Here is a 26,945-nt window from a genome sequence, read left to right on the forward strand (position 1 = left end):
TAGGAAACTTCATGTGCTGTGATTTCACTGGCATTGCTAGAGTTGCTGGACAGACAGAAAGTATTCCGTTGCTTGAACAACTCTCTGACATTCACTAGAGCATTATGACAGGGGTCTGAGGTGCTGCGGGCTGAGGGGCTGGTGGATTGTTTGTCACCCCCTGACTCCAGAAGCTGGGTCGTCCATAGGTAGAACCCTGCCCTTGCTCAGTCACCTGCTCACAGGTGTGTGCTGTGGAAGCCATCGCTGGGCCCTTGCTGGGCTGGGGACTCAGGCTCCGTCCTCTGCTGTCCATGGCAGCCTGGATTTGCTCTTCTGTGAAGATCATCTCTGGCCAGGCCACCGGCATGCCCCTTGGCCACAGCTGCCCTGGCATCCTTTGGGTTGTGGAGTCACTCCTGGCCTGGCTGTTCTGATGACCCTGTGGGCACCAGCGTGATGGGAAGAAGGACAGAACCAGGCAAGCTTGTGGGCTGCAAGCAGAACTAACTCCTCCAGAGCAAATTTTCTTTCCTTCTCTTGCTGGGAAGGAAAGCCACATTTTGAATGTGGCTAATCCGGGGCTGTTGCGTTTGAAACAGGTCTAAGTTCTGGCAATGTTTTACGATCATGTTTTAGTCTGTATTGTCATTAGCATTCTGCATACCTGACCTTGATAATATTGATGCATGTGTCCTTATTTATTATGATTTGTTGATTTTAAAACCAGCTGTAAAAAAGGCAGAAAGGAAAGAACATAACCCAAATTCTCACCACTTCTCTGGTTGTGTCTCCCTTCCCAGTCCTTGCCTGACGTGTAGTCCACCGCAGAGGGCCATGACCCCAGTGCACACCAGTGGTGTGAAGAAGCCTCACCTGGCAACATCTGCATTGCCCACGTGACCACTTTTTTTTTTTTTTTTACAATTAATATACCAAATACCGGGTGTATCATCATTTAGTTAACCGACTTCCTGTGGCTAGAAATTTGGTTGCTGCTGTTTTCACACATTAAGCCAAGGTGTTCACCTGTCTCCCCAGGTGTGGGGACCCGCAGAGAAGGGGGTCCGGTTTCAGAGTGGAGTTAAAATGACCCTGGCTTGCCTCTGTGTACTTGCTCTTCCCCCTGGCCCTGGGCTCGAACCCTGCAAATGGTTCCTGCTGTACTGAGCCTTTCAGGGGACAGGGGGCCTTGCTAGGGCATGGTCAGTCCCAGGACGCTTAGCAAATGATGCACTGTGGTCCTGTTACACATTTTATCCGCCACTTAGGAACCATGTCACCTGGAACTTGTACGTATGTTTGAAAAGTCTGGAAAAGGGAGAGATGATAAACTGGTTTTAACACCAAACGTTTTCAAATCCATGCAAGTTTTTTTTTTGTTTGTTTGTTTTTTTTTTTTTTTTGTAATATGGGTTTCCCATGAGTTTGTTGGAGAGCTCTACAAGGCATGGATTTCACATTTTTTCCTATCCCTAAATTGACCAAGGTTTTGTAGTGCACGGTCCCACTCTGACCACCCACATCCAGCTCTAGGTCCGTCTCTGTTCACTGATGTGATGGGGACTTGTCCCGGCAGTGTTGCCGCCTGTACCTCTGGTCACTGGGATGCAGAGTTTTGTCCTGGTGTCCCGCACCAGTTCTTAAGTTCCTGTAAAAGGTGCTAGAGGCAAAGTCCAGAAAGACAAGGTCCTGTTGCACTGGTTCTTCCAGGTGGGAGGCCATCTCTCCTTACAGGGTCACTGGCTGCTTTGGAATCTTTTTTTTTTTTTTTTTTAAGATTTATTTTATTTTTATTGGAAAGGCGGATATACAGAGAGGAGAGACAGAGAGGAAGATCTTCCGTCCGATGATTCACTCCCCAAGTGAGCGCAATAGCCAATGCTATGCCGACCCGAAGCCAGGAGCCTCTTCCGGGTCTCCCACGCGGGTGCAGGGTCCCAAAGCCTTGGGCCATCCTCGACTGCTTTCCCGGGCCACAGGCAGGGAGCTGGATGGGAAGCGGGCCGCCAGATTTAGAACCAGCGCCCATATGGGATCCCGGGCATGCAAGGCGAGGACCTTAACCACTGTGCCATTGCGTACCGGGCCGCTTTGGAATTCTTAATCCCATCTAGAGTGGCTTAGGAAACAGGTTAGTTCCCTAACTACCCCAGGGAATGGATGCTTGTTGGGGCAAAGGGAGAGTGACCGAGTCCCATAAGCCTCATGCTCTCTTTGCTTTTTGAACCTGAGAAAGCCAATGTTAGGCTTCATGCATGGTCCAGTTCTTGCTGCCTTGGCCACAGCACATTCAGAGTGCATGGACTGAGAGCAAGTTAGGCCAGAGCAGAAACAATTGGCTTGATATCCCAGGAGGAAATAGATCATTTCCTTCTATCCATGCAGATTCTTGGCAAGATCTCTGTAACAAAAGGAAAGCATGTAATATAAATAGCATACATTGCAGGGGCTGGTGTTATGGCACAGTGAGTTAAGCTACCGCCTGCAGTCCTGGTATCTCATGTGAATGCCGGTTCAAGGCTGGCTACCTCACTTCTCATCCAGCCCCTTGTTAATGTGCCTGGAAAGGCAGCAGAGGATGGCCCGAGTCCTTGTGCCCCTGCATTCACGTGGGAAACAGGCGACATCCAAGCATCTGTTGCTGTTGGTGTGTTCAACAGAAAATGTCACAACTGGATCCTTCTTCACCCATTCTTCCACTTGCTTACGCCATACCTTGGATGAGAATCGCAGCTCCTTATATGCGCTGTTTTGGAGGGGAGGGGTGAAGACACCCACAGTCCTGGCATTACAACCTGAGTGTGGGCCAGGTGGGTGCTTTCACCTGTGCCAGTGTCGGCTTTTTTTTTTTTTTTAAATGCTGCTAAGAGTTTCGACCTTTTAAGAAGCCAAGTGAAGGTTTACAGGGACTGGGCTGTTGATGCGGAGAAAATGGCCCTGACTAGCAGCTGGAGTTTGTATCTCACATATGGGAAGATCTCCTATCCCCGGCCCTGGAGCCCACAAGACACACCAGAGGTTCACTGTGTGACCTTGAGTGCCGTTGTCTCATCTCACTGCACCTCCGAGATGCCCTGTTCGTAGGTATGGTGCCCAGAAGGTGGTGAGATAATGCAGAGCAAGCGTTCAGCCTACAGTCTGGCACTTCCTAGGAATCCAACAACTCTTGGTTCAAGGGTTGAGCAGCTTCCTTTCTCTTAACTCTCAGCTGCCAGCCTATTCTGTGACCCCCGCATGGCTTCAGCAGGTGTTACACAGCAGTGGCTGCAGTCGTGCCATTGCTGGCAGTATTTAAATACAGCCAATGGGGGGTTTGGTGTTTCCAGTCTCGACAGTTCCTCAGTCTTGAACTCTCAGCCTTATTTTTGTTATCAATAACTCCAGCAATAATTTGAGCTCCGTCTCACTGTGTGTTTACATGTAGCGGGTAATGGACATGCTGCTTGCCACACAATCTTGTTTTCATTTTCCACCACCCTAAGACATTGGCATTCATGTTTTTTTCCTTGCTGTTTTGCAGAGGAGAAAGTTCAAGTGGCAAAAGCAGACTCAAACCCGGAACTGTGCTTCAAGCTTTGTTGTTCTTAACCACAGCTCGCTGCTGCCTCTCTCCACGTGGCTGACTTCATCCTGGATGTGTTGTGTTAGCTTTGCGTTTGGGGAGTATAGCCAGACGTAGGCCCCTGGGAATTGGCTTTGGATATCTGGCACCACTGGTGATGCTCAGACTGCTAACGGTGCTGTCACCTGCAGTGTAGGGAAGAGACTCAGGGGACTTGCATTGTAAGCAGTGCCTGAAGCAGTGAGCGGTACCATGTGTTGATGGATGTCACATTCTTGCCAAGTTTTGGTGCAGTCAGGCTCCCGCACACATGCTGAATGTCCCCAAGGCTCTGTGTGCCCCAGAAGCAGCAGTTAAGAACAATTCTGGTCCTGCCTAGGGGACTGCTGCCTTTCAGGGGAGGTCCTTGCCTCTCTTCTTGGGGCCTCTGTGCCCCCCTTCATAAAATGGAGGTATGGAATCTAGGCCCGGGTCTCAAGCTTTGGGGTGCATGGCTCCTAGGCTCTCCCAGGGTTGCCTCTGAGTCAGGCTGGGATGGGGGATTACAGGCAACCTCACTGGAGGAATTTTGATTTCTAGTTGGAGGACTGGCCACCCAGAGCAGCCTAATATAGGGTAGTTTCATGGAGGTCTTTTTTTAAAGCACATTTATTAATTTTTATTTGAAAGGCAGGTTTAGAGAGAGAGATGGAGATCTTCCATCTGCTGGTTTACTCCCAGTGGCTGCAACAGCCAGAACTGAGCTGGTTCAAGGTCAGGCTCAGGTACAGGTCCTAAATGGCTGCAGCAGCCAGGACTGGGGCAGGGCCAAGTCAGGAACCTGGAACTCCCCCTTAGTCTTCCACATGGGCAACAGGAGCAGGAGTGCTTGAGCCGTCATCTGCTGCCCCCCAGGGCATACCTGAGCTGGGAAGTATGTCTGGAAACAGGGCTGGGCCTGGCCTCCTCACCCCCTTCCAGTTGGTCCTCTGCTAAGTGGTCTTTAACTGCATAGCTACCCCCAGTGCCTGCCTGCTTAACCCAGGGATGGCATTTAGAAGGCTGCCCGCTGCTCTCCTCTCAGATTGACAGGAAACCACAACAGTGTAAAATGCAAACAAGAACCCACTGTGAATCAGCCTGGAGTGGTTTTCCAAGCAGCACAACATCATGCATGTTCACAAATTGTTCTTGTTTTCCATCTCTGTCTCTCTCTCTCTCCCTCTCTGTGTTGTGTGTGTGTGTGTGTGTTTTTTTTTTTTTTTTCATTTTGGCGGTGGAGAGAGAGCTGAGAGTTAGAAAAGACTTCACACCACAGCTCCCTCTACCAGAGCCCCACTCGCCAAGCGGGTTCTGTGTCTGGAGTCTTCTGCAACACTGCTCCCTCTGGAAGGAAAAAAGGAACAACTTAAATCTCCCAGTCATTCCGTGCATTGTGCCACATACTAAGGCTCCCCTAAGAAAATTGGTTTGTAGGAGTTGCTGGGACCACCCAGGCCCAGGGTCATAAGATGCAGAGGTTATTGGTAAAGTGCTTTGTTCTACTATTTGCCTCAGGAGCTAGGGAAGAAGGAAAGAGTTTGAAAAACACTTGAACATAGACTGCTCATGAAATGCTGGCTCTGGTTGTCATTCAGGGATCATGGAATTCTCCAATTTCCCTTTATGTTAGAAGCTGCTGTTGACCCAGGGGTAGTTTCTAAGAGCAAGGCTCATGCCACTTCAGGTAGCAGGGAAGTCCAGCTAGACAGCTCTGTTAGGGTCCTGGAAATGTTTTTAGGTGGAACACCAGCCTTTTGAATCATTTTCTTTAAAATGGTGTGTGTTGAAACATAAACATTAACTACCAACCTATGTGTATAAGATTGCTTTTGTCGGCCTGATATGATGGCTCAATTGGTGAATCCTCCCCTGCAAGCGCCGGGATCCCTTATGGGAACGGGTTTGTGTACTGGCTGTTCCACTTTCCATCCAGCTCCCTGCCTATGGCCTGGGAAAGCAGTCGAGGATGGCCCAAAGCCTTGGGACCCTGCATCCATGTGGGAGACCCGGAAGGAGCTCCTGGTTCCTGGCTTGGGATTGGTTCAACTTGGGGAATGAATCAGCAGATAGATGATCTCTGTAACAGCCTTTCAAATAAAAATAATCTTTAAAAAAAAAAGAGAGAGAGAGAGGAGAGAGAGATTGGTTTCATGACAAAACACAGCAACATTTTCACTGGTCCAGGTTCCTTTTCACATAAATTGGTCAAGTGGAAGAAGCCAATTCAAAGAAAGCTATAAAGTAATGCAGTACAGGCGGTACCCAGAAATGGCGCTGCTTCTGCCGGTGCTATGCAAATGACAGAGCTTTGAGAAGCATGGGGTTAGTGAACCGGGCTTGCTTCCTCCCTGTTTGTTACACAGGAACACGTTTCTCTGCACTCACCTGTTGGAGGGGCAGCCTGGAACACAGTTCTACAGCTTCTGTGCTGTCTGCACCTGGAGAACAACCTTTGTAATTGAGATGCTTGCTTCCTGAATGGCAGAGATGCTGCTCCTGGTTAACATGCCCTAGGATTTTACCCCCGTGCAGAAAACTGTGATTCAATGGCCTGAGGCCTCACACAAGTTGCCTGGACAGAGTCCTTTACCCTGAGCTCACCAAGACACAACAGGAAGATGAGAGTGGAAACTGTTGCGCAAGAGGATGGCAGGGGGCACCTGTGTGGAACCCCTTGAGGACCTTTTCTTGGAAGAGGATGACACTCAGTGACTTGATTGCACGGTATATAAACAAGGGGCTGAGATGTGAGCAAGACAGACTTGGGCTTTGCGAGAAGAAATATTTTGGGGCGGGAATGAGCTATCTTAGAGATCACGGAGTCCCTTGGGCTCACTGCAGAGCCACAATGCCCCAGGTCGCCAGGGGACCCAGTGTGGGTGGGTGCTGGAGTCCCTTGGGCTCACTGCAGAGCCACAATGCCCCAGGTCGCCAGGGGACCCAGTGTGGGTGGGTGCTGGCCCCAGGTCGCCAGGGGACCCAGTGTGGGTGGGTGCTGGGGTGGCTGACCCCAGCTCCCTCCCTTCCCTTCAGCATCCATGAGTTCAAGGTAGCTTGTATTGAAGCATTATCTGCACTTGCTGCTTGCAATGGGAAAAACAATTTATCATTCATGAGTTCCCTTTCCCTATACAATTTTTATTCTTGAACACACTTAAACTTTTTTTGGATGCTAAGTGAAAACTCCTGAACATAAGCCAGCCAGTTTAATGCTGTTTGCTGTTACCGCAGCCTAAAAATTAGGCTGTTAAAATATTTGATAGTTTGGCATTTGCATTTTCACCAGGGTTTTGTTGTACTCTGCAATGAAACTATGAGACAAGTGTTAGTCAATCTGGTAAATGGAAAGTTCCATCATTTCTGCTCAGAAAGCTACCATTGAGAGCTTATTCTTTGAGTACAAGAAGTAGAATGATTAGGCTCAATCCGGTGAAATGATTAATTTACAGATAAAAACTTACATTGGCAATTTCATGTTGTACAAGAAGTCTTATCATGACTAATGCATTTAAACGTTCTTTTCTGTTAAAGTCAGTGTCTTTTCTTACCACACTGATTAAAGAAACATTATCACTGCCAATCGTTCCAATTGTTACCTATGTGCTGCCGAAGCATTATCACTCTCAGTCGAATTGTAGTCCCGTGTGAGCCCAGCAGTGAGGCCAAACTCATGCTCTGGTTGGACGCAGCCAGGAGACGCAGTGGGTGGCAGTACTTGGGGGTCCAGGGGAGGTATTTCTGAACTGGGGATTTAACAATGGATAATCCCAGCTTTGTTGTTGGTTCGCACAAGAAGCCAAAGCTTCCCTTTAGCCACAGGCAACAGGAGCTTCTCGATGTCGGAAATCCCCAACGAGGATTTAAACACGCATTTGGTGCTGTCTGGCTGAACTTCAGGGGAAATGATGCTAGCCTGATTTCCTGCTAAAGACAAGTGGTTGACCTGGAGTGATGGCTCAACTGGCTAATCCTCCACCTCCAAGTGCCCAGATCCCCTACGGATACCAGTTTGTGTCCTGACTGCTCCACTTCCCATCCTGTTCCCTGCTTATAGCCTGGGAAAGCAATAGAGGTTGACCCAAAGCTTTGGGACCCTGTACCTGCGTGGGAGACCCAGAAACTCCTGGCTCCTGGCTTTAGGTCAGCTCAGCTGTGGCCTTTGCAACCATTTGGGGAATGAACCAGCAGATGGAAGTTTGTATCTCCTCCCTGTAAAATCTGTCTTAAAACAAAAGAAGTTTTTTTCCACAGGGCACTTGCACGGCCAGGTTAGAAATTCACTTCTATTAGTTTTCCTGATCTTTGCCCAGCCACACATTGCCTTCTGAGGGGTGACAGGAGAGCCTTATGAGAAATGTACCCCTCAGTGATTTTTTAAAAGATTTATTTATTTTTATTGGAAAGGCGGATACATAGAGAGCAAGAGAGACAGAGAGGAAAATCTTTCATTCGATGGTTCACTCCCCAAGTGACCACAATGGCTGGAGCCTAGCCAATCTGAAGCCAGGAGCCAGGAGTTGTTCAAGGAATAACGTTGGAATCTCAACCAGAGATGATAATTAAAATTATATTACAGCATCTTAACTAGAGTGAAAAAAGTATAGTAAATATATTCTCTGCTCCTACATTTTTTGGTATCCTCTATATCCATAGTTTATGTGTTCTTAACTAAACATAGTTTATACAAGCAAAAGATGAGGGGAAATAAAGCCTTACACACACCCAATGGGAGCTGGGTAAGTAAATCGAGGTGGGTGCTGGACTGGGCTCTTGCTGGCCTGAAATTCTGAATTAGTTCATTTTTGAATGTGAGTTTCCCAAGTGAAGTGCAGAGGAACAATGAGGCCATTGCCTGAGCAGAAGTCATCTGCAGTTGGACATCAGCCTCTCTTACCCTCATTCATACACAGCTCGGGCGTGTCAATTCTGGTGGCCTTGTGATGTCCGACTGTCACCCAGAGCAAGCGCAAGATGAGTGTATTATGTGCATGATTGAGCAGACTCTACACTCACAGCCCAAAGAGACTGCACTTTGCACAGCACCAGAGCTTGGTTCAAACTCAGAAAGAAGGCAGTAGCATCCTAAGAAACAAGACTGTACCATGGGACAGTGCAATGACTCAACTGATTAATCCTCTGCCTGTAAGCACTGGCATCCCATTTGGGCACTGGTTCAAGTCCTGGCTGCTCCACTACCCATTCAGCTCCCTGTTAATGGCCTGCAACAGTGTCCAAGGACAGCCCAAACCTTGGGATCCTGCACCTGCATGGGAGACTTGGAAGAAGCTCCTGGCTTGGGACTGGCTCAGCTCTGGTCGTTGAGGCCATTTGGGAGAGTGAACCAGTGGATGGAAGATCTTTGTCTCCTTTCTATAACTCTGCTGTTTTCAATAACAATAAAAAATCTTTAAAAAAAAAAAAAAAACTTTACCATGTTTTCTCTGACATGGTGGCATGCAAGGGAAAGGAAGCTAAGGCCACCAGTGGCTCCTTGTCCTTTCAGCCTTAGCCCACTTCAGAGTCAGTGAAGGGCACAGAGAGTTGGTGGCAAGTGCAGGGACCAAGAAGCAAAAAGAGGATCGCTATGTTCTCTTTATACAACATTTCCACTGTTCTGTGGAGGGAAAGACATGCATCTGCTAGTGAAACTGCTAAGAGCAATCTGTGTAATTTCAGTGATTCAAGACACAAGTTAAACACTATTTAAGTGTATTGTACAATAGAAAAATATATTGGACCCAGAGCGATAGCGTAGTGGCTATCCATGCTTTGAATGCACCGGGATCCCATATGGTGCCAGTTCTAATCCCAGCAGCCCCACTTCCCATCCAGCTCCCTGCTTGTGGCCTGGGAAAGCAGTCGAGGATGGCCCAAAGCCTTGAGACCCTGCACCCACATGGGAGACAAAGAAGAAGCTCCTGGCTTTGGATTGGCTCAGCTCCAGCTGTTGCAGGCACTTGGGGAGTGAATCATCGGACGGAAGATCTTCCTCTTTGTCTCTCCTCCTCTCTATATATCTGACTTTCCAATAAATAAATTAAAATAAATATATTTAAAAAAAACAAACAGAAAGATACAACTGGAAGGAGAGTTGGAGTAACAAGTTCCAATGGCAAAAGGCATGTTTATAAGGAGGACAAGAAAATCATGTTGCCAGGTTTCACTGTCCCAACAATAGCATTTACATTTTTAAACATTTATTTTATGTGAAAGGCAGAGTTACCAAGAGAAGGAGAAAGATAGTCCATCTGCTGCTTCACTCCCCAAACGGCCAATGGCTGCAGTTGGCTGATTCGAAGCCAGGAGCCAGGAACCTTTTCTGGCTCTCCCATGTGAATGCAGGGCCCAAGGACTTGGGCCAGCCCTCGCTGTTTTCACAGGCCCATTACCAGGCCTGGAAGTGAAGCAGCCAGGACCCAAATCAGTGCTTTAAATGGGATGTCAGCAACGCAGGCAGAGACTTAACCTACTAGACTGCAGTCCTGATGCCAAGTATTTACAGTTTAGGATATAGTGATAGCAGCTCATGTTTACTAATGAAAAGCGGTATGCTCAAGCCTTCATCAAAAAGACCTCTTTCTTTCTTCCTTTCCTCCCTTGTGTTTCTTCTTTCTTTCTTTCTTTCTTTCTTTCTTTCTTTCTTTCTTTCTTTCTTTCTTTCTTTCTTTCTTTCTTTCTTTCTTTCTTTTCTTCTTTTTTTAAAGATTTCATGTATTGAACCTGGCGCAGTGGTTCGGGGACGAAATCCTCACCCTGCATGTACTGGGATCCCATATGGGCACCAGTTCATGTCCGGCTGCTCTACTTCCCATCTAGCTTCCTGGCTTATGGTCTGGGAAAGCAGTCGAGGATGGCCCAAAGCCTGGGAGATGCTAATGTTGCAGGTGGCAGTTTATCCTGTTACATCTTCATGCTAGACCCTAAAATAGTGATGTTTTGAAAATGAAATATTGGAACAGGCGTGGCACAATAGGTCAAGCTGCTGTTTCCGATGCTTACATTTTTTGAGTCCCAATCTTTGTCCTGGGTACTCTGTTTCTGATCCAGCTTCCTGCTAATGCTTCTGGGAAGACAGCAGGTTATAGACAAAGTATTTTTAACCACTAGGCTACCGTACACCAGGCAGGTTATAGACAAAGTACTTTTGTTCCTGCCACCCATGTGGGAGACCCAAGTGGGGTTTCTGGATTCTGGCTTTGGTCAAGCCCATCCTCAGTTGTTGTGGCTATTTGAAAACTAAACCAGAAATTGAAGTTCTGTTTGTATAATTCTCTTTCTCTTTCCAAGCCTTTAAAATAAATAAATACATCTTTAAAAGAATTTTAAAATATGAATTTCTCTACAGTGTGTTAGGTACTGTCAAGGTCCTGAAATGTGAGGAATAGTAAGATGGGGCCCCTGGTGCAGTGGCTCAGTGGCTAAATTCTCACGTTGCATGCATCAAAATCCCATGTCCTGGTTGCTCTACTTCCCATCCAGCTCCCTGCTTGTGGCCTGGGAAAGCACTGGAGGATGGCCCAAAGCCTTGGGACTCTGCATTTGCGTGAGAGAAGTTCCTGGCTCCTGTCTTTGGATCAGCTCAGCTTTGGCTGTTATGGCCACCTGGGGAGTGAGTTCGCAGATGGAAGATATTTCTATATCTCCTTTTTTCTAAATCTGCCTTTCCAATAGAAAGAATGCATCTTTTTAAAAAAATAATAAGATGGGGTGTGCATGGGATGGGAACAGCAGAGTGGATCAAGCAGGCTGTTACAGAGGGATCTTGCTGGGTTAAGGGGAACCTGGGGATGAGGAAGAGCATGAGCCAGCTCCAGAATGCCAGAGACAGCTCTCGCTGTCCACAAAGGCCTAGTCCACATAGCTAAGGAGCTGACTGCCCAGAAACCCAATGATCATTTACCGGGTTCCTTTTCTCCCCCATTAAAGTTTAAATCAATTCTTGCTTTACCCAGGCTGCCAAATCCTCAAAGTATTTTAGTAATGGAATGATTATGTTAGGATTCTTTTTCCTCCAAGATTGCTTTCTTCTTTTGTCAACAGTTTTTGGAAATACCTGAGAGGAGAGGTAAACTAGTTGTAAAGAGAATACTGGTGTGGCCAGCATGGACGCCAGTGTAAGCAGCAGGAGCGGCCCCTCGCCACTGCTGAACGTTGTAGTTTCTCCTCTTCTGGCACTTTGGTCATGGACTTCTCAGCCTCCAGAGCCATGAGAAATAAGAGTCAATAGTTCATCAGTTTTGTCTGTGGCATTTTGTTTCAGCAGCACAAGTGGATTAAACCAGGCTTAGCATTTCAGGCATTTACTTGGGACCCTGCACCAGTGTGAGAGAAAAGGAGGAAGCTCCTGGCTCCTGGGTTTGTATTGGCTCTGCTCTGGCTGTTGCAGCTCCTTGGAAAGTGAGTCAGTGGATGGAAGATCTATCTTCTCTCTGTATATACCTGTGTTTCCAACAAAAATAAAGTAAATCTTTTAAAAAGGCTTTCAGGCATTTAAAAAAGTTTTCTATAAGGGACATGTTGCAGATTCTGTGCATGTGAGAAGTAAGCGTGAGTCGCTGTTGAGCCTAGTGGTAACACACCTCACAGTATCGGGTTTTGATTCCTGACTTCAGCTTCAGGCCAGTGCAGTCCCTGGGGAGCAGATGTGATTGCTCAAGTAGTCAGATCCCTGCTCCTGTGCCCCCCCCTTCCCCAGCAGACCTGGGTGGAGTTCCTGATCCCTAGATCCACTCTCAGCCCAGTTCTGTCTCTCAAAGAATATCTTAAAACAGAGACACAATGGACTAGTGCTGAGCTTTTGAAGCTAGTAGCCATGAGCACTAGCACTGTGGCTAGTCAAAGCAGAGATGTGCCATAAGTATGCGGTCAGCACACACCAGGCTCCAGAGGCACAACATGAAAATATTTACAATGCTCCATTAGCATTTTTATTGATTACATGTTGATCACATATTTTGGGTACTTTGAATATACCTTTACAGAAATGTAGAACCACCTTGTCCAAGGTCACTTTCTTCAGGAGATGGCCCATTATATGTAGTGCACACACCATGGTCTCAGGACCTCAGCTCAGGACAACTTCACAGGACCCAGTGGGACATACAGTGCAGGGTTTTTAAATTTTTTTCAGGTTTCTACAGAGCAGCAGCGAAGGGGGCTGCTCCTTGCTATCAAACTACATCAGCATCCAGGCATAGGAGACAGTCATTTGATGACATCCTAGAGATCCCAGTGTGGGGAAGAGTATTCCAAGGGTGTCACTTGCGCGATTTGGATAGTTCTGAGAAGTCATTGGTTTCATTGTTCTAGGGTTGAGAAAATCTTTCCAAGATCTATTGGGTCCACAAACCCAGAAACATGCTGCAAAGCTTGGCCAGGAGAATTTTCCAGGTTGTTCTGCTTTCCATCCTGTGATGAAGCTGTTGATGTCCACTGCTGGTCTGGATGAACTGGCTGTCATGTTCTTTATGTACATCTGGACATGTTGTCCACTGCACAGGCATTAGCAATTGAGAAAGCCCAATCTTGATACACGCACTCCAAGGTTGGACCACACATCCCGTGATTTTCGCTGTGGCTGGGGTCTGAGTGCAGCAGACTAGTACAAGAGTAGCCCAAAGAACCTCACCTGAGGCAACCTTGGATTTGACTCTTGTGCGTACCAGACAGTACAGGGTCAGGTTCAGTTTGTCATCTGCAGCAGCCAATGCACATACTGGTAGATGCAGCTGCCTGGTCAGTTCCCTCCCAGCTCCATCTCTTATGTGAATCAATGGCTGCTGTGACCCAGCCTATCTAGCCCACCACAGAACCATCCCTCACATGCACTAGTAAGGAAGACACCCAATAATCCTCACCAGCCCTGTCCTCAGCCCTGGATTTTGGGTGCCAACCTCTGCTGCAGCCTAGTCTAGCCCAGCCCAGCACCCATCCAGTTCTTCTGCACACCTGTGGGTGCTGGGGCTTACCTCAGCCCAATCCACTCTCAGACCCAACATTCACATATGCTCACAGGTGCCACCTTGTCCTGCCTGACCCCCCCGCAGCTCTAGCTCTTGTGCTCACCAGCAATAGGTAGGACCCAGCAAGGGAGTGCCTACAGTTTCTTTGTCAGGCATTTTCCCAGTCCCATAACTTGTTCTTGCCAGGAGCTCCTGCAGTCCAATCTCACATGGCTAGCACCCAGTCCCGGTACTTGCCAGCTGGTATTATGGCCCAGCACATCTGGCCCATACCCATTCTGTTTCTCATGCCTGACAGTAGGTACAGCAACTTGACCCAGCATGGTCTGCTCCCAGGCTGGCCTGCCTCATTCCCAACTTTAACACTCATAGTGAAAGCAGTAGCCCAGTAAGGGAGTCCCTAAGATTCCCCTAGCAGTCTCATTCCAAGCCCTGTGTCTTGTGTGTACCAGTAGGTGCTGTGGCCCAATCTAAGATGACCCATGCCTAGTCTTGGTATTCAGAAGCAGGTGTTATAGCCTGGCTCTTCCTGGTCTGCCTCCACTCTCAGTTCTTGCTGGCAGGTGCGGCAGCTTAGCTCAGCCTGCCCACCTCCATGTGAATTTGCAGTATTGCAGTCCAACCCAGCCTGCCAAACACCCTGTTCAGACTCTCACTTATGCCAGAGTGTGCTGTGGAATGATCCAGCCTAGCCCGCACCCAGTGTGGCCCACCCCCCAAACCATCTTACACATGTGTCAACAGGTGCTACATCCCAGCCTGGTCTAGATGCTCACAGCCCTGGCTCGTGCTGTGCCTAGCAGGACAGTTCCCCAAGTTCCCCTACCAGGCCCGATTCCAGCAATGGATCTTGTGTGTACCTATGGGTGCTGCTACTCAGACTGACACAGACAGCCCAGAGCTGGCACCCACCAGCAGGTACTACAGCTTAGCCTGACTGGCACAAACCCATTCCAGCTAACACCAATGGGTCCTACAGCCTAGGCCAGCCTGAACCTCTGCCAGGTCCAGTTCTCACATGATGTGGTAGATGCTGTGACCTAGCTTGGCCTGTTTCACACCCATTTGGGCTCTCATGACCACTGGGGGGTGCTAGAAACTAGCCCAGTCTGGCCCACTCCCGACCCAGCCCACATACATGCTGATGGGTGCTGCAGTCTTGCCCAGCATGGTCCTCCTACAGCTTTCACAATCACTTAGTGGGACTGCAGCCTGGAGTTTCTCTACCATGCCTGTTCCCAGCCCTAGATCTTGCACATGCTGGTGAGTGCCATCAATCCAGCCTGACATGGCCCACCTGCAGTCTCAGCTCTTATTGGCAGGTGTTGCATCCTAGCCCAATTGAGCAAGGCCCACACCTTGGCCTGGCACACCCCCAGCCTTGGCTCTTATGCTCCCCAGCAGGAGCTGGGGCTTAGTAGGTCCCAATGCTTTCTGGTCCCAATGCTCTGGGACCAGAAAGCGGAACCTGAAAGGTATCCTGATGGTCCTGGCCACTGCAAACATGTGAACTGCTTTGAGCAGCTGTCAATCTGGCATCCAGCTCTGATGCTCTCTGGCTCATCTCACTCCCTTGGCTTCTAGTATTAGCACGTCCCTCTTGTTTTACTATTGGGCTATGCCTCCTCTGTTACATATAAGTCTACCGGGATCAAGCTGTAGATTAAACTTTCCCATCCAAAGATGTGTACGTGACTTGACTGGCCAGTCTCCTCATCCTTGACCTATGTCCCAAGAGGTACAATGAGGAGCCCTTAGAGGTCTGCCTTTTCTCAGAGGTATCTCCTCTCTATCAGTATTGAATTTCAATGCTCATCATTGCAGACAAGGGATATGAATCCTCCCAAGATCAAAGCCACCACAGAAAAGCAGAATGGAGAGACAGGTGGGGGAGGATAACCATTCCAGTTATTATTGTTGGGTATCACAGCCCAGTCTAGCCTGGTCCACACATAGACACAGCTCATACCTGGCTCAGCAGCAGCAAAAACCTAGCCTAGCCCATCCTACACCCATCCTACACGTGTGGCAGTGGTTGCTCTGCCCCAGCTTGGCCTAGCCTAGTCCCTCACTTGTTATGACCTTTGCCTTTGGATGCTGTAGCATGGCCTGACCCAGCCTACCCCAAGTCCCACCATTCACTGGCAGGTGCTGGAACCTGGCTCTGCTCCATCTGCTCCCAACCCAGGCTCATGCAACCTGTTAGGTGTGACAGCCTAGCTGAGCTTGACCTGTGCTCCAGCCTGGTTTCTGCTCTTGCCAGTAAGGTAAGGTTGGCTTGATCCTGCCCAGTCTGCCCCCCTCCAAAACCAACCCACATATTAGCCAGCAATTGGAGTTTCCCTACTCGGGCTGTCCAACAGCCAGGCCTGGAACTTGTGCTCACCAGCAGGAGCTGTGACCCCAATAGGGGAGTTCCCCAGGTTCTCCCACTTGGCCCACTCCCTGACCCAGATCTCACATGCTCCAGCAAGTGCTAGGCTCTTGCCCGGCATAGCCTGGCACTCCATCTTGGCCTTTGTATGAGTTGAAGGATATTGCAGCCCAGCTCGCCTCACACCCTGTTTTAGGATGCATGTCCTGGTGCTGCTGCCTGGACTTGCCCAGCCTGTTTTCAGCCCGAGCACCTGTTGAGTGTCAGCAGGGTTCATGGTCACTCCAAGCTCAGGCCATCACTACCCCAACTCTTAAGCTAACCATAGGGTTGGGCCCACTTATCCCTTTCAGAATCTATGGGGTTCAGTTCTTTTCTTTTAACTGGTTCTCCTTTAAAGGACCAGGTTTCCTAGGAAAGACAGCAGTAGTTAAGGTGGCGGGGGCACCCAGGGCTGGTCTAGTGTTTGCCCTGAAGAGGGAGGCTAAGAGAAATTGTGCAGCAGTAGGGAGCTCTGGTGGTGGAGCTCACTGCCTTACCACTGTCCTGACGCCAGGGGCGTCCTGCCTGGGGTTGTGACATTAGACAAGCCTTCCTCTTAGGCTATTTTAAGCAATGATAAGCTTTGGAACTCCCCAGTTTAAAATGGCTTCTAGAGAAATTGCATTAACCAGTTTCAATGTCTGCCTCTTTCTTCTGGAGGTCACAGCATTTGGTGTCAGGTGCATCTGGGTACAGATTTCAGCTGCACATGATACAGTCCTCACAGCATCTGGGGGTGGCTACTTGACACAGTGTGTGGAGCTTCAGGAAGTCAGTCCTTATTGCCCAACTGATCACATGCGGAAATGAAGGAACTGTCTATAATGCACTCAGTAATAGTGCTGAGCCATCCCCGAGGGCAGGGCTGGATGCTGGGCCCTGGGGGAAGAATGTGGGAGCGGTGAGGAGTAGAAGATGGGGTCTTACCCTGTCAGCATTCCAGTTGAACTATCAAAACCTAAGAAAGAACTGGGTTTGAGACAGACACTGACTTTGTAGGCAGCACCTCAAAAAGAGATCCTGGGATAGCTAGGATTGTTGGCTCCATCTGCCCCTGTCTGATCCACACACTGCCCTGATCTCATTGTGGGTGGACCATCCTCTGCTGCCCCCTGGCTTTGGGCTTGCCCATGTAGCCAGTGTTGGCTCATGGAATGAAGAAGCAATTAAAGGGGTCCAGAACGGTAGCCTAGTGCCTGAAGTCCTCAGCTTGCAAGCACTGGGATCCCATATGGGTGCCGGTTCATATCCTAAAGGCCCCACTTCCCATCCAGCTCCCTGCTTGTGGCCTGGGAAACATTGAAGGATGGCCCAAGGGCTTGGGACCCTGCACCCATGTGGGAGACCTGGAAGAGGCTCCAGGCTCCTGGCTTCGGGTTGGTGCAGCTCTGGCTGTTATGGCTGCTTGGGGAGTGAATCAACGCACAGAAGATCTTCTTCTCTGTACATCTGACTTTCTAATAAAAACAAATCTTTAAAACAGCAATGAAAGTTGCTGGTTCTGCCTCTAGTCTTAAAGAGGTCTTGTGAGTTTCTGTTCCCGTATGCACTTCCACCTTCTCTGTGGGTAGCAGCTGGCTCTTCAGCCTGGACCCAGAGTGGACACCCTAGGACCAGCCCCTGCCCTGTCCTTCCAAGTGTGCAGACCTGTAGGAAAAGCAGAGCCAATCTTAGTTGCAGAGCCTTCTGGTATGATGATACCATCCACCTGCAGATCTGTGGAAATCCTGATTGTAATCCACTCTATGTGTTAGTATGGTGGATCACATAGCATTCTTGTGGCCACAGCTAACTTTGATGAGGTGATAAGCTCAGGGGGCTCCAATAGAGGCTCAATACAATAGCAGGTTAAGTTAAAAAGCCGTTTATTGGGCTCTTGTGTAATCTTAGGATATCCGGGGTTAGTCTGATGGCTCAGGTGTCACAAGTAACTTTGTTTCAGTGATTTTTATTTGCTCCATTAGTTTAATATTAATTTTATTTTTGACGATTACATAATTGAGAAGGGTGCATGCCCATGTGCACCACTGATTAGGATGGGAAGGGGTCAAGGAATAGTAGGTAGATGAGACCACTGCTTCCAATTTTGTTTTCCTTCTTCCTGTATCGGGGAAGAAAGGAGAAAACGGGGTGGGGAAGCCACACCCAGCATCCTAACCGTATTAGTACCAGGTAAGGGGGGGATAGCCAATGTCATCCCAGGGTCCTGAATGTGGAGCATGCTCCAAGGGCACTGCTCGAGCAGTTTTGATAGTTCTGAAATGCTTGCTGATTTCATTGCTCCAAGGATGAGAAATCCTTTCAAGGTCCACTGGCTGACATACTCCATCTCAATTTTCATTCACCCATATACTTCCTGGCAAACCTTGGCTGGGAGAGTTGTCCAATTTGTTCTGCCCTCCATCCTCTGCTGTGGTACTAGATGTCCTCTGCAGGCCCCAGTGAATTTCCACATCCTCCATGTACATCTGGGCATGCCGTCGCTGCTCCATCTTCAGCAGCTTAAGGTCAATTCTGACACATGCAGCTCATGATCAGACCGTAGATCCTGTGTTTTTTTTCCCCCATGATTGGTGTTCTCAGTCCAGTGGTCCAGTTGGGGGGGTCCCCAGAGAAACCTCACCAGAAGTGACCTCAGACATGACTTATGGGAAGCCAGGGTGGGGTCTGGTTCAGTCCATCACCCACATCAGCCTACACGCACACTGGTGGTTGCAGTTGTTGGGTCAGTTCTGTCCCCCCCAGACCCATCTCTTACACAAACCAATGGATAGTGTGGCCTAGCCCAACCCTACCCACAACACATTAGGCACTCATGCATACCAGTAGCAATAGCAACCCTGTCAGAGCGACTTCCAATTACCCCCACCAGGCCACCCCCCAGCTATGGTTCCTGTGTAGGCAAGATACGCCAACAGATTGGTCCAGTCTGTCCCATATACCATTTGGCTTTTCTACACACCACTGGGTGCTGCAGGCTAGCTCAGCCTAAACAACCCCACTACCCAGCCCACAGTTATGCTGGTGGGTGCTACTGCCTGTCCAACCAGGTCCACCCCCAGCCCTAATTCTTATTCTTACTGGTGGGAGCTGCAGCACATCAGAGAGGTGCCCAGTTTCCCTACTAGGCCCATTCCAAGCCCTGATCTTACACTTTTCAGGTGGTTCTGTAGTCTAGCTGGACGAGACTTGCCCCTAGTTCCAGCACTTGCCAGCTGATACCGTGGTGAAGCCTGACCAGCTTGCACTTACTCTGGCTCATAAATGCACCAGTGGCTATGTTCACTTAGCCCAACCTGGCTCACATGAACGCCAATGGGTGTTGTAACCCTGCCTATCCTGTTCTGCTCCTGCTGGTCCCAGGTCTCATGCTCAGCAGCAGTAACACTGGCCCAGCAGGGGAGGCCCCACTGGCCCCCTGCCAAGTATATCCCCTCAAGTGTTACTTGTGCTGGTAGGTCCTGCAGCCCAGTCTGGCATACCTGGCTTCAGGTTGGCATTTACCAGTGGATGTTGCAGCCTGGTCCAACCTGGACAACACTCAGTTCTGGCCCTAACGTGAACTGGTTGGTGGTGCAGTCCAACCATACTTGTCCTGCACCCTGTCCTGGTTTTCACATCTGCCAGTGGGTGCTATGAATTGGCCCAGCCTGGCCCAACTCCAGACTTGACCCACATGAATGCCAATGGGTACTGTAACATGGCCTGGGATGGGCTGATCTCTGCCTTGGTTCTTATGCTCATCTGCAGGGACTGAATCCTGACAGAATTTCCCTGAGTTTCTCTATCAGGTCAATTCCCAGTGGTAGATCTCACGTACGCTGGTGGGTCCTTGGCCCAATCTGACTGGGCCCACCTCCTATCCTAGTAGGAATAGTGGCCTTGCCCAAACAGCCCACAGTCAATCTGGCTCTTACTGTTGCATGTTACAGCCCAAGCTCATATGGTCCACCCCAAGATCCAATCAATCTGGCACAACCCAGACCCAATCTACACCCATGCTGAGGTATACTATAGTCATGTCCAGGACAGTTCGCCAACCCATCCCAGTTCTCGTGCTTACCATTTGGAACCATAACCTCCAGGGCATCGCCCTTAGCTCCCCAACCAGACCTGATCCCAACCACAGATCTTGTGTGTGCCATTGATTGTTCTAGCACAGCCTAGCATAGCCCACCCAGTCTTGGCTTTTGCCAATTCATGCTGTAGCCTGACCTGTCTCAGTGCACTCGCAGTTCCAACTCTTGCTGGTGAGTGCTTCATCCTAGCCCTGCCCAACCTCTCACCGTCCCTGGCTTTCACACAAACTGATGATGTAATTAGCCTAGACCAGCATAGCCTGCATTCCACCCTAGCTCCTACACATGCCAATGTGCTAGTTTGGCTCGGCCCTGCCCAAAACCAACCCATACATCTGCTGACAAGTGGAGCACCTTGCCAGGCCTGACCAACACCCAGACCTGAATCATATGCTTACTAATGGGAGCTATGGCCCACCAGGAAGTTCTCCAAGTTCCCCCACCGTGTCTTGGCCTCTAGGTGAGTTGGTGGATGTTGTGGCCAGGCCCACCCAGCTTATTCTTGGGTGTTCTTGTGAGTGGTGCAGCCTGGACCAGCCCAGCCTGTTTCAACCCCAGTGCCCATAAGTGTCAGGGGATTCCACGATCATGCGTAGCTCAGGCCATCACCACCTCCCAGCTCTTGAGCAAACCAGCAGATATTACAGCTCCACAGGAGAAAGCCCATGTATCCCCCACAGAATCTGCCCCCAGACCTGGTTCTCTCATGTGTTGGTTAATGTCATGGCCTAGCCTAACATTACCAGCTCCCTGTTTGGACACTCACTGGTAGGTACTATGATCAAGCCCTGCCAGGAAGAACCACAGTGCTAGCTTTAGTGTGAGCTGGTGTTTGCCGGTTAGCAGTGGTCAAGGTTCACTAGCCCAGCTAGGGTCTCCCACATGGGTAGGTGCATTGGTCTGACCCAGAAAGGTCCTCTAGCTTCCCTCCTCCAACTGCTCAGCCTCAGCTCCCTCACTGAGCCAAGTATAGTGGTGGTCTTGGTTGAGGTCCCCCAGAAGTCATTCCTCACTTGCAACATACTTCCTCAGCATTCCTCCCTCCCACACATCCCCATACCCTCTTCCCTGAGCAATCCACAGTCCCTGCGCCAGGAACACATGGGTTCCCCAGCCCAGTCTTCCAATGGGGTGGTGGTGTGCTGGTGTTGAGCTCTGCCGGCCCACCAGGGACCCAGGCTCCAGGCATGCATACCGGCCTGTTTCCTACTCCTCTGCCCACCCAAGATCCAAGCATGTTCACAGTTCCCCTAGCCCAGTCCACCAGCATGCCACCCCAGCATGCTAACCTAGGGCTCTCCCCTCCACATTCTATACCCCGAGCCCCTGCCTGGGATCAAGTACATGCAGAAATCCTCAGGCTCACTCTGTTTTTCTGGACACAAGTCCCAGGTTCCTGCATTCACCTGCTGGCACCACTCCCAGGCTCCCTGAAATCCCACACCCTGAGGCCCCCAGCCTACCAGTGCTGGCAGAAGCCAGGTGCTCTACCACAGGTAACTTCTATCTTACTGCTAAAGCTTCCCTAAGGTGTGGCCATCCACATGAATTTTCTTATCCTTTACATGTTCAGCTCCTCTTTATATCCTACACTCTCGTTAAAATGAACATCCCCCAGGGATGCAGTGGGAGCTGGCATGGGGAGAGTTGATGTCCTTGTGACTTACTGATGTGACACAACTGTCCAGGATGATACCTGGCCATGCTGGTGTTTAGTAAATAGCAGTGGTCCCTGTCTTTCCATCTGTGTGGCTACCAAGGTTACTGACCTGGATGGCAGCCCTTTCTCCCTGCATCCTAGAGGGGAGGAGCAGAATGGTGTAGGAAACTTGGGAGTCTGACAGCCTTGGGTTAAGTCCTCCCTTGTGGATGTGTGGCCTAGGGCGGGTCACCTCTGTTCCTTGGGCTCTGTTTCCTTCTCTAGGAAATGATGTCTAAAGACCAAACAGAAAACTCTAGTCCATGGATTCCTGGGATAGATACAAGACTGAGAAATGCCTGTTCCAGGGCTAGGCCCCAAGTAAACAAATCAGAAATGGTGGTCCCCATAGCCACCCACTGCCACCACTGCTTAGTCTTGTGTTTCACACTCAGGAATGTTAGCTGGCTCACTGAAGTCAGCGGGCGAGAACAATGTGTTTTTCCTTCTTGGCAAGGAACGTTGTGAGGTAACTTGGGCCAGCATGCAGAGAAAGCCAGACCAGAGAACTTTCCCACTGACTTGTAAGGACAAGTGCCCCTTCCGACAGCATGAGACACATTCACATTTGAGGCTGTGGGCTTGGGGAAAAGGCAGGACAGGTCGCCACAGGGCACGAGGCTTCAACATCCAAATATCCAGGCAACCTGAAAGACCTCAGAGGGGCCAGTGTGGCAGGTCCTCTGTGGTAAATGACTGGTTCTTAATAAGCCAGGGGAGAAGGCACTGGAATGCCCGGTGTTTGACATGTTCATGTCCTAGAACCTGACTGTTGGGGGCATGTGGTGGGACCCCTGTTCGTCCTGTGCCCATGGTGCCGCCAAGGGAGGATTTTTCTACCTCGGAGGCTTCTAGATGCAGACCAGCCTTTCTTGCCTGTGGCCTTGTGGTTTGTATAAAACTTAGACTTTCATTTCTTATCCTCTTGGCTGGGATGGCTTATGAATACCACACACACGAATATTAGAAGGGAAGTGCTTTTATAAATGGAGGCAGCCCCAGCAAAAGGGCTTACTCGGTGAGCACCTCCTCAGGGGCTTCGCCTTCTCCTTCGGCAGTCGACTCAGCGGCCGCCATCTCGCCCGGGCCTTCGCTCATGCTGTGGGGAACAGAACAGGCCACTTTTCCTCTCTGCCCGCCCCGTTTGCTCCCGTTAGGTAACGTGGGGAAGGCAGTCTGTCATTTACCTTGCCCCTCTCACGAAGATTGCTTCCTCGTCAGAGGTTTCATTATACAATCTTTGAGCCAGTTCCTTCTGGCTCATTGCCCGGCGGGGTTTGCGCTCACCCCTCAGCCAGCGCAGCCACCTCACCAAGAAGCCCACCTAGGAAAATGCAGGAGGTTTAGCACCCTTAGGAATGGGGAGGGGAATGCATGTTTTGACCCTACTCCCACCATCCCTCCCTCCAGCGACACACTGTGTCCCCCAGTTTACCTGCTTCTTCTCCCGTCTTCCCTTGAGGGAATCTTTGTAAAGGTCCCTGGGGGAAGGGGAAAACAAATGCCCAAGCCAATCAGTGTGCCCGGGACAAAACGTGTCCCTGTCCCACATATACCACAAAGCAAAATCACCACAGACCTGGGATCTGGGCTTCTGGGAGCTCTCCGATCTGCCTGAAGGTGCCCCAGTGGCTAAGGGCCAACTTGAACCACTGCTTTGTGTGAGGTCGTCAGCCCCAACCACTGCCTTCCCCAAGCGCCCTTGTGCAGTGACAGACCGCACAACCACATGGGGCACGTGCACTGTCTCCCTCCTTTAGCATCTGGCACCAGCCCCACCTGGACTGAGTCTCACATGCCTCCTTCACCTGGGGGTGAGGGAGAAGGTGCCTCTATGTGCACAGTCCTTGACCCCTGTAAACTGAATCACATCAGGCAGGGCCTGAGTCTGACAGCAGTTACCTAGCTCATGCAGCCTCACACTGCAGGTGTCACTGATGGGAGAGTGATTAGTGAAATTAGTTAAAGGATGAGGCTCGCACTGACACCAAGATACCCCTTATGAATCCAGCAGAACAGGAGAGTGCATTGTTTTCAGCAACTGTGCCTGTGTGGTACATGTGTGCTGATTTCTGACAGAAAACGTAGCTCACAGCCCCAAACCCTTACAAGCCAGGGAGGAGCCCCAGCTGGGAAGAGACCCTCCTCTGATGTTAACAGTATGACCCTGGGGCCAAGATGCTGCCTCTTTCTCGTTTCCTTGTCATACAATGAAGAGACAGACTTCTCTTTAGTTTGAAGATCTCTTCCAGTTAAAGCTCTTAGAAGCTTGGTTAGAAGAGAGAAGACATGACCAGTGTGATGGCTCATTGGCTAAATCCTCGACTTGCATTTGCGGGGATTCCAGATGGGTACAAGTTTGTGTCCTGGCAGCTCCATTTCCCATCCAGCTCCCTGCCTGTGGCCTGGGAATGCAGTGGAGGATGACCCAAGGTCTTGGGACCCTGTACCTTCACGGGAGACCCATAAGATCCTTCTCTGTTTCTCCTTCTCTTTGTAAATCTGTCTTTCTAATAAAAATAGAGTAAATCTTAAAGAAAAAAAAAAAGAAAAACAGATTAAAAAAAATAAAGACAAGCAGGATGAGAAGAACTTTTCCTGCCTTCTTTAAGGAGACCAGCTCCTCCCACAGTGCAACACAGACTCCCCTAGCCCTTGCTGGAAGCCTTCAGGAAGCCCTCTGGTATGGTCAAAGTACTGTCAGCTGCAGGGATGGCACAGCTGGAGTCCCTCCCCAGCCCCTGCATCCAAGAAGGACTGGGGACAGCAGAGGTGCCATGGTGGTGCTGTCTACCCCAGCTGTGAAGTATGCTTCCTGTCTGTGGAGATCTCACTAAACAATGAGGTGACTGGAATCCATGTGTTCTCTTCTAGTTCTCGAGTTTCATTTCACACATTACTGGGCTGGTACTTACCTTAGACCTTTTCTTATGTCCTCCTCCTCGGCGTTGGCTCTTGCCCTGTGAGAGTAAATCTGTTTTGGAAGAAGACACAGCCATTATTATGCAACACAGTGACCACAATGTCCAGATCATTTGCATGCCTTTCTTTTTGTATGCATCTGGCGCCTAATACATTTTACTGGCTGTTTAGATAACTTTCAGCAGACAATTCTCCATGAAACCTCTTTGAAGAGGAAAAGATGAAGCATCTTTAATTGGATCAGAAAACTAAACCGAGAAGTCAAGGAGACTAGGCTGCTTAGTAGGATTGCTACTATTTACCACTGTTGAGGAGGCCCTAAAATAGGGACTAGTGCAATGGTGTTTAGGTTTAGTTCTACCTGTAGTGCAGTATCCCATTTGTGCAATGGCTCGAGTCCCAGCTGCTGTACTTCTGATTCAGCTGTCAGCCAACAGCCTGAGTAAAGCAGCAGAGGATGATCCAAGTGCTTGGGCTCCTGTGCCTGTGTGGGAGACCCACAGCAACTCCAGGCTCCTGACTTCAGACTAGCTCTGGCTGTTGCAGACATTTAGAGTGAACCGATGGGTGGAACAGCACTGTCTCTCCAATAAGAATAGGTAAATCTTGAGTATCAATTTTTCAAAAAGACAAATACAGTATTGTGTCACAAAGGAAGACAAAACAGATGTCATCTGAATGTGAAATGATGGACAACTCAGAAAACCCAAGAAAATCAACTACCATTTTTGTGGAAAGTAATATGCGAGTCCCGAAAGTTGGCCAGACACCAGGTCAAGAGATCAACATACATGCTGTGGTAGCTTTCCTGTGTGCTGCCAACAACCAATGGGAAAACGCAAGAAGGGTCCCGTTTGTAACCAACAAAAAGGATTAAAGCTTATCCTGGAATAAGCTCAACAAAAGATGTATAAGATTGTGTAATGAAAACACTAAAGCCCTTTTGAAAGCCATGAGACTTGCATTCCTATAATGTTGTGATTATGTCAATTCTCCTCAAATTAATCAATCAATCAAAATAATTCAATTCAGTTTTATACAAATCTGAAGATACATTTTTACAAAACTGACTGGCTGCCATTCAGTGGGGAATGATGGGCAAGAATAGTGCAAGAAACATGAGAGAGCAGGAGCTCGCTCTAACAAATATAAAACTCAGAACTAAGCCATAAAGTGACTGGAGTTTACCTGTGTGATACAGGTATGGGTGGAAGAAAAGACCACAGAGTCGACGGAAAGAGCAGAGTCCAGATCAGGATATTTTAGATTGGTAAGGAATGAGTGAACTGTTCAAAGAAAAATTATTTTAGAAGATTTAGAAACTCATGTAGAGAAAGATAAGATAGATTCCCTACTTCAATCATATTGAAAAATAACTCGAGGGATTACAAAATAGAAATTAGAACAAAATGTTACAAGAGTCCTAGAAGAAAATATGCTACTACTCTATCAGTTTCAAGAACCTAACAAAACTCAGATCCCATCAGCAAAATGTGAGACTGGCAGGTGCAGGGATGTGTGCTAGCAACTCCCTATCCATCCCAGAGTGCGCCCCCTTCTGTTGGGATGTTAGCTTTTATTTTGCTGTTGTTGGTTTAGAAACCTTTTTTTTTTTTTTTAATACAATAAATATATTAATCTCTTTGGTGGCCTTTTTCTTGTTCAAGTGTTTCCAGTATTTCTCAGTGTGTTTGTAAGGAAGGGAAAGAGAACAAAGGGAATGAGGAATGCATTCTTTGCAGTCAAGAGATCTGGGTCTGACGTTGGCTTTGTCATTTGGGCCCATAGCTTGATTGCCATGACCTGTGAAAGGGGAACTGCTGCAAGGGCTAAGTTGAGAACACAGGGGAGACTCTGCCCCAAGCCTGACCTCCCCAAGTGCTGAGTCAGCTAGCAGTGTCACACACAGGCAGACAAATCTTTCAAAGGTTTCTCCTATGCCACTGGGCTTAGAAAGCTCTTTTCCATCCCAAGACTGAAAAATACTGCTTGAAAATTATTCTCAGTATCTTTTTGTCCTTTTTTTTAAAGACATTAACTGAAATACATTTAGGATGAGAAGTATCCATCTATCACTGTCTGCCATTCACCCTAAGTTCTTAGGCAGCTAGGCAGCGTTTTCTCAAACTGATTAGGCTAGAGGCAACACTGCAGAAGTTTTAGGAACACACATGTCTATGTATTACTGAACTCTCAACTCTGTATGCTGCTTCAAATGAATATTATATTGCATTCTTCTTCACCGTAAACTTGACATTGTACCTAACTCTGATCCTTTGAACACTGACTATCTTTCTAATAC

General features: G+C 48.9%; 1 protein-coding gene across 1 annotated transcript in view; it reads right to left on the bottom strand.

Annotated features, from left to right (window-relative positions):
- Positions 1-22,684: 22,684 nt before the first annotated feature.
- Positions 22,685-26,945, bottom strand: part of LOC121169752 (leucine-rich repeat-containing protein 37B-like) — a 28,226-nt gene continuing 23,965 nt past the window's right edge. Inside the window, exons 12-15 of the mRNA XM_041000431.1 lie at positions 24,637-24,695; positions 23,157-23,202; positions 22,909-23,045; positions 22,685-22,820 (exon numbers count right to left, since the gene is read on the bottom strand). Coding sequence (XP_040856365.1) covers positions 22,733-22,820; positions 22,909-23,045; positions 23,157-23,202; positions 24,637-24,695 — 330 coding nt within the window. The 3' untranslated portion in view covers positions 22,685-22,732. The remainder of the gene's footprint in view (positions 22,821-22,908; positions 23,046-23,156; positions 23,203-24,636; positions 24,696-26,945) is intronic.

This window comes from Ochotona curzoniae, unplaced genomic scaffold (assembly GCF_017591425.1).
Source record: "Ochotona curzoniae isolate NIBS_2020 unplaced genomic scaffold, NIBS_Ocur_1.0 scaffold_2453, whole genome shotgun sequence".
NCBI lineage: Eukaryota > Metazoa > Chordata > Mammalia > Lagomorpha > Ochotonidae > Ochotona > Ochotona curzoniae.